Source organism: Danio rerio, chromosome 5, assembly GCF_049306965.1.
Source record: "Danio rerio strain Tuebingen ecotype United States chromosome 5, GRCz12tu, whole genome shotgun sequence".
Classification (NCBI taxonomy): domain Eukaryota; kingdom Metazoa; phylum Chordata; class Actinopteri; order Cypriniformes; family Danionidae; genus Danio; species Danio rerio.
The window spans coordinates 78014717-78022500 of record NC_133180.1 but is presented as its reverse complement, the minus strand read 5'-3'; the positions used below and the strand labels follow the sequence as shown (position 1 = coordinate 78022500).

Below are 7784 nucleotides of genomic sequence, written 5' to 3'. Positions count from 1 at the left end.
ATCACTATTATGTGTCTAGCATGTTTTACAAAAGTAGCATGCTTTTAGGATGCTTTTTAGGATGTTGCTAGCATGTTGTAACATATCGCTTGTTGAGCTAAAGGGAGTTCTTTCAGAAACAGGGTTAGGGTTAATATATATATAATTAATGGCCATTTTATTAGGTACACCTGTCCAACTGCTCGTTAATGCAAATGTCTAATCAGCAAATCACATGGCAGCATTTAGGCATGCAGACATGGTCAAGACGATCTGCTGCAGTTCAAAGCGAGCATCAGAATAGGGAAGAAAGGGGATTTAAGAGACTTTGAACGTGGCATGGTTGTTGCTGCCAGACGGGCTGCTCTGAGTATTTCAGAAACTGCTGATCTACTGGGATTTTCACGCACAACCATCTCTAGGGTTTACAGAGAATGCTCCGACAAAGAGGAAATATCCAGTGAGCGGCAGTTCTGTGGGTCAGAGGTAAGAGGAGAATGGCCAGACTGGTTCCAGCTGATAGAAAGGCAACAGTAACTCAAATAAGCACTCACTACAACCGAGCTCTGCAGAAGAGCATCTCTGAACACACAACACGTCCAACCTTGAGGCGGATGGGCTACAGCAGCAGAAGAGCACACCGGGTGCCGCTCCTGTCAGCTAAGAACAGGAAACTGAGGCTACAATTCACACAGACTCACCAAAACTGGACAACAGAAGATTGGAGAAACGTTGCTGCTCTGATGAGTCTCCATTTCTGCTGACACATTCGGATGCTCGGCTCACAATTTGGCCTCAACAACATGAAAGCATGGATCATCCTGCCTTGTGTCAGCGGTTCAGGCTGGTGGTGGTGGTGTAATGGTGTGGGGGAGATTTTCTTTAGGTCCATTAGTAGCAATTGAGCATCAACGCCACAGCCTACCTGAGTATTGCTGCTGACCATGTCCATCCCTTTATGAGCACAGTGTCTCCATCTTCTGATGGCTACTTCCAGCAGGATAACGCAGCATGTCATAAAGCTCAATCATCTCAGACTGCTGAACATGACGATGAGTTCACTGTACTCAAATGGCCTCCACAGTCACCAGAGCTCAATCCAATAGAGCAGCTTTGGGATGTGGTGAGATTGGCATCATGGATGTGCAGCCGACAAATCTGCAGCAACTGTGTGATGCTATCATGTCAACATGGAGCAAAATCTCTGAGGAATATTTCCAGTAGCTTGTTGAATCTCTGCATGGAGGATTAAGGCAGTTCTGAAGGCAAAAGGGAGTCCAACCCAGCACTAGCAAGGTGTACCTAATAAAGTGGCCAGTGAGTGTTTATATATATCTTCTTTTATTATCGATAGTCCCAGAGGAGACAAAAACAGAAACAGTGATTTAATCGTTTTGGTGCTGTACACATGAGTGTGAATCTTTTTCTCCAGAGAAACCCAAAAGTACAGTAATGAAATCAAGAAGTGTCTGTTAAATCTGATTTCAGTCTAGGAGATGTTAAATTAATAATCCTGTTTTAAGGCTTTTTCTCCCGTGCATGAAAACACTCGTGTGTAGATTTAATCCTGTAAACTCCAGAGAGAAATCCCGCACTGCGTTTAGCCTCAAGCTGTACAAACACGGCTCTTCACTTAAGGACAGCTGTTGGAGTTCAGCTTTATTAAAGATGACCTATTCTGCCCCTTTTTACAAGACGTGAAGTTTGAGCTGAGAACAGCACACAGATAATGTTCTCCAGCTCTCCGAGACTGACTCTTTCAGGCTTTGATCTTAATAGTGGTGTTTTGGTGACTGTCGCTTTAAATGCAAATGAGATTGTGCTCTTTTCAGAAGAGGGCGGAGCTACTAATACCTGTGCGTCAGCATAGTGGAAGATGTGAAACAGCAGTGTGTGTTGTGAGTGCAGGTCTGCTGTGCATGTGTGCTTCAGTGTGAGTGTGTGTTGATGCTTGTGTCAGTCTATGTCGCTCCTTCAGCAGCTCAAACACTCTAATGGCTAATGGACAGACGGCTGCTTCTCACTCAGGGCTGCTGGAGATGCTAATGAGAGAGAGATGGGCACTAGTGGGCGGGGCTTTCCCCCGCTGATGACACCTACAGAGAGAGAATGTCAATCAAAGTGTGTCATTCATCAAGTCTGATTAGACAAACACAGAATTAATGTGCACCATTAGAGAGGCTGGAGATATTCACACACAGTGGTGTTTGTTAATAGTAGTTCCCCTTTAAATCTAACACTCTGTGCTTTTCTCCTGTAGCTCCAACAGAAGTGGAGAAAACCACTCCATCGCCCACGTCTCCTCCGTTTCCTGTTCAGATGCAACTCTTCTCGTCTCCAGATTTCACAACACCTATAGATAACAACAGCAGAGTCCTGAGCGACAAGAGGGTGTATGCTGAGGTAAAACACACACACACACACACACACACACACACACACACACACACACACACACACACACACACACATGGAACACTTATGTATAGTGGAGATTTATTTCAGCTGTCAGTGACAGACCAGCTTCAGGAAAGACTGCACTGCAAAAATACACTGCTTTTCTTAATGTTACCCAACACCAGGGGCGGATTTAACCAATAAGCAAGGTAAGTCAAGGGGTGCTCACTGCAGAGCCACTTGGGCAGAGCTGAGCTCCAGCAAGGGGGAGCTTGAACTCTAGCTCCTCCTTCCTTCTACAAGTGATGTCACTGGGGGTTGGGCTTAGAGGTGGGGTGGGTGTAGGCTAGAGATCTGCGCGGGACTAAATTTTGAATCCCGCCCGCACCCGCCAGGTTTTAGCCCGAACCCGACCGCTCCCGCTTATATTAAGCATTTAATATAATCCCCGCCCATTTTCTACCCGCCGCGCCCAATACTGCTAAACAAAACCGAAAACCACCCAGCTATACAGGGTACAGCCTATAACAAGCTGTCTGTATAAACACACACACACAGCACCAAGCACACACACACAGACACAGCTCTCTCTCTCTCATTTGCGCACGCGCACTAACACACACACATAAGCACGAAGCACACACACAGGCAAAGCTCTCTCTCTTTCTCATTCGCACACGCGCGCACTAACACACACACACACGCACACACACACACACACACACACACACACACACACACACACACACACACACACACACACACACACTCACATAAGCACCAAGCACACACACAGGCAAAGCTCTCTCTCTTTCTCATTCGCACATGCGCGCACTAACACACACACACACACACACACACACACACACACACACACACACACACACACACACACATAAGCACCAAGCACACACACAGGCAAAGCTCTCTCTCTTTCTCATTCGCACGCGCGCGCACTAACATACACACACACACACACACACACACACACACACACACACACACACACACACACATAAGCACCAAGCACACACACACAGGCAAAGCTCTCTCTCTCTCATTCGCCCGCACACACACACACCTCTCATTCGCCCGCACACACCTCTCATTCGCGCGTGCGCACACATACACACACACACACACACAGCAACAAACAAGCTAAACACAGCATTGCGCTATTTCATTTACACACATACATACGCGGGCTCGCTCGGGAGTCGGGAGACAATCCGAAATTAAACCCGTTACCAACCGCTCCCACGATTTATTCGGAAATGTATTCCCGCGCCGCAGAAATCTGGTCGGGTCCCGCGGCACCCGCAGGACAGCCGCAGAAATGCAGACCTCTAGTGTTCGCATTAAAACAGCTTACAGGAGGAGGAGTTGGAGCTCAAGTGGCTCTGCAGCGAGCAGTGTCTCAGGTAGGTGGCTGCTTAGGGCCCCAGGAAATCTGAGGGCCCCCCAAATAAATACCTAGAAATAAAAATGACACTATAGATTATATATAACATTGTTTTCCAACATATTTTGTACGGTGAGGCTCTAAAAATGTTAGTTTGGATGTAAATATTACATCTGCACAAATGTGCCCCCCACCTCCAATCGTGGACCAGTACAGCAGTCAAAGCAGATTAGTTTTAAAAACGAAATAGTTCATTAATTATTAGTAGTTTAGTTATTTATTTTAGTTATTTATTAATTTAGTTATTAGTAGTTAATTATTTATTAATAGTTAATTAATTACTAAACATTAATTATGTTCAGTTGTGAATTCATCTTAAGAAAACCATGGTTTCAAAAGTTTAGCAAGGTGTTTTACATGTTATTATTACTGTGCATTAAAGTTTTTTACAATTGCTATGACAGAAATGCAACAATGCAAAAGTCTCAGTGTGTGGTTTTTCTCCTGCAGATCTCCAGCCAGACGTTTCGAGAGGCCAGCATCAGAGTCAGCAGCTGCTGGGTTCGATCCACGCCAGTAACCAGAGAAATGCCGTTCAGAGAAGAGCCGTGTTTTATTAAAGACTGTCCCAAGAGGCTCAGCTTCTCCTTCCAGATCCTGCAGGACCTGCCGGCCGGCTCCTGGGACCTCGAATGTGCTGTAAAACTCTGCGGCGTCAAAAGGATAAACAATGAGGAGGTTTGTGCATGCATATGTACTGTAATGTGTATTTATATGGTGCATCTATTGAGGCGAAATCGCCCAAAGTGAGGGGAGGAAGAGGGGGGTCTCTCCCTACCACCAGCAGTGTGTAGCTCCATTTGGATGATGCTCCGGCAGCTACTGGACAACGGCGCCAGTGCTTCACCACACACCAGCTATGGGAGAGTGGAGAGACTGTGATAGAGCCAATTCAGTGGATGGAGATGATTGGAGTGCCATGGTGGAGAATTTGGGAAGGATTTAGCCAGGACACCGGGGTTACATCCCTACTCTTTACCAGAAGTGCCATGGGATTTTTAATGATCACAGACAGTCAGGAGCTCACTTTAACATCTCATCTGAAAGACGGCGCTCACTGACAGTATAGAGTCTCCTTCACTATACTGGGGCATTAGGACGCACACAGACCACAGGTTGAGCGCCCCCTGCTGGCCTCACTAACACCACTGCCAACAGCAACCTAGTGTTCCCGTGTGGTCTCCCATCCAGACACTGAGCAGTCTCAGCCCTGCTTAGCTTCAGTGGGTAACCAGTGTTAGGCTGCAGGTTGATACGGCTGTGGCATAGGCCTGCCAAGATATCTATTTTCGTTGTACGATATATTGCACTAAATATATTGCAATAAACAATATTAATGTAAATTTTAGGACATTTTATGCCTCTCATTATATTTATATAATGCCAGAATGACAATATAATATCATCACAATGCAAGTGCACTCTTCCAAACAACACACAATGATTTATTCTTAATGATATTTAATTTAATTATAGCCATTTTAACTATGTAATAACGAGGTGTTGGAGTCAGGATGTGAAAAAGCATCAGAATGGGGAAGAAAGTGGATTTAAAGGACTTTGATCGTGGCATGGCTGTTGCTGCCAGACGGGCTGCTCTGAGTATTTCAGAAACTGCTGATCTGCTGGGATTTTCACGCACAACCATCTCTAGGGTTTACAGAGAATGCTCCGACAAAGAGGAAATATCCAGTGAGCGGCAGTTCTGTGGGCGCAAATGCCTTGCTGCATCTCTAATCCAATAGAGCAGCTTTGGGATGTGGTGGAACGGGAGATTGGCATCATGGATGTGCAGCCGACAAATCTGCAGCAACTGTGTGATGCTATCATGACAATATGGAGCAAAATCTCTGAGGAATATTTCCAGTAGCTTGTTGAGTCTCTGCCATGAAGGATTAAAGCAGTTCTGAAGGCAAAAGGGAGTCCAACCTGCTACTAGTAAGGTGTACCTAATAAAGTGGCCGGTGAGTGTTTATTGCATCACCAAAAAATATTTGAGCCACGTGTTGTGCGGTACGTCCACATATTGGTTAATGTGTCAGGCCTGCGTGTGTTTCGCAGACCATGCAGCAGTCAGACTCTCCACAAAAGCACATTTGTAATAGTCGTGCGTGTTGTTTTGTCTGATTTTAGAGTTGTACGAGCGAAACCCCAGTGAAGAGGAACGTGCAGGTCAAGCCATTTACACCAACCACAAGTGAGTACAAGATAATTATTCATACCTTTCAGTCATGTGACCTGTACGGAGGCTGGCGGGAAACAAAACAATGAGTCGTAATGGCGGCTACCCTGAGATCCTCGTAGAAACGCAGCACAGTCCTCTCATATTTCCATCTGTTTCAAGCTCCGACAATTTATATCACACAGTTTGCAGTTTAAAGACAGAAAGCCGACACATACACGACATCTGATCTGCAAATGAAGCTGTCGAGACCAGGGGAATAATGCACTGCAGATTTGGGAATTATTAGAGAATAATGCACACACTAGATCCTAATTAAACGTCCTCCAGAAGTTCCCTCACCGTCTAAAATACTGATGATGAGCACAAAAGCCGAGGCTGAAATCTGCGGAAAGGCATATTTTATAAACACCGGTTTATAAGGTCATCTCTGTGCGTCAGCTGCTAGAAATTAATGTTGCAGATATTCAATAAACTGATGGCCTATAACCTCCAACCCTGATTTGCTAACGTCGAGTGCTAATTTAGAAACACAGCGGAAATCAATCCTCCCTTTCCAAACGCCATTCATCAGCATTCATTATCAAACACGACAATGGGACGACACGCCATTGTCCTGCGTTCAAAACAACTCCCATCAGCAAAAATAAGGCCTCAGTGGTTAGCACTGTGACCTCACAGCATGAAGGTCGCTGGTTTGAGTCTCGGCTGGATCAGTTGGTGTTTCAGTGTGGAGTTTGCATGTTCTCCCCGTGTTGGCGTGGGTTTCCTCCGGTTTCCCCCACAGTCCAAACACATGCGCTATAGGGGGATTGATAACTGTCCGTAGTGTATTTGTGTGTGTGTGTGAATGAGTGTGTATGGGTGTTTCCCGGTACTGGGCTGGAAGGGCATCCGCTGTGTAAAACATATATTCTGGATAAGTTGGCGGTTCATTCCACTGTGGCGAACGCTGATTAATAAAGGGAGTAAGCCGAAAAGAAAATGAATGGTTACCGGTTTCTAACATTCTTCAAAATATCTTCCTTTGTGTTCAGCAGGATTTCTATCTTTGATTGAACTTTCCTATTCAGAAGATATACAGACTAGTAGCAAGTTAAAAACTCCAATGTTGGAAACCGGTAACCATTGACTCCCATTTGTTTTTCTTACTATCGCAGTCAACAGTCAACAGCATTCTTCAAAATATCTTCTTTTGTGTTCAACAGAAGAAACTCATAAATGTTTGGAAATGCTTGAGAGAGAGAGTTCTGGGTGGCACGGTGGCTCAGTGGTTAGCACTGTAGCCTTACAGCAAGAAGGTTGCTGGTTAGAGTCTGGGCTGGATCAGTTGGTGTTTTAGTGTGGAGTTCGCATGTTCTCCCTGTGTTGGCGTGGATTTGCTCCGGTTTTCCCCACAGTCCAAACACATGCGCTATAGGGGGATTGATCAACCAAACTGTCCATAGTGTATAAGTGTGTGTGTGCGAAAGAGTGTGTATGGGTGTTTCCCAGTACTGGGCTGGAAGGGCATCCACTGTGTAAAACATATATTCTGGATAAGTTGGCGGTTCATTCCACTGTGGTGAACGCTGATAAGTAAAGGGAGTAAGCCGAAAAGAAAATGAATGAATGGTTACCAGTTTCTAACATTCTTCAAAATATCTTCCTTTGTGTTCAGCAGGATTTCTATCTTTGATTGAACTTTCCTTTTCAGAAGATATACGGACTGGTAGCAAGTCAAAATCTCCAATGCTTCGTCTCGATTCACACACTATCCATCCT

General features: G+C 45.2%; 1 protein-coding gene across 7 annotated transcripts in view; it reads left to right on the top strand.

Annotated features, from left to right (window-relative positions):
- eng (endoglin) overlaps positions 1-7784 on the top strand; it is a 54967-nt gene that overhangs the window by 33728 nt on the left and 13455 nt on the right. For all 7 annotated transcript variants that reach the window (XR_012406562.1, XR_012406563.1, XR_012406564.1 and 4 more), the window contains exons 9-11: positions 2240-2382; positions 4289-4516; positions 5972-6035. Coding sequence is in view for 1 of the 7 variants with exons in the window: in XM_073951721.1 (XP_073807822.1) it covers positions 2240-2382; positions 4289-4516; positions 5972-6035 (435 nt within the window). In the remaining 6 variants the exon portion in view is untranslated. The remainder of the gene's footprint in view (positions 1-2239; positions 2383-4288; positions 4517-5971; positions 6036-7784) is intronic.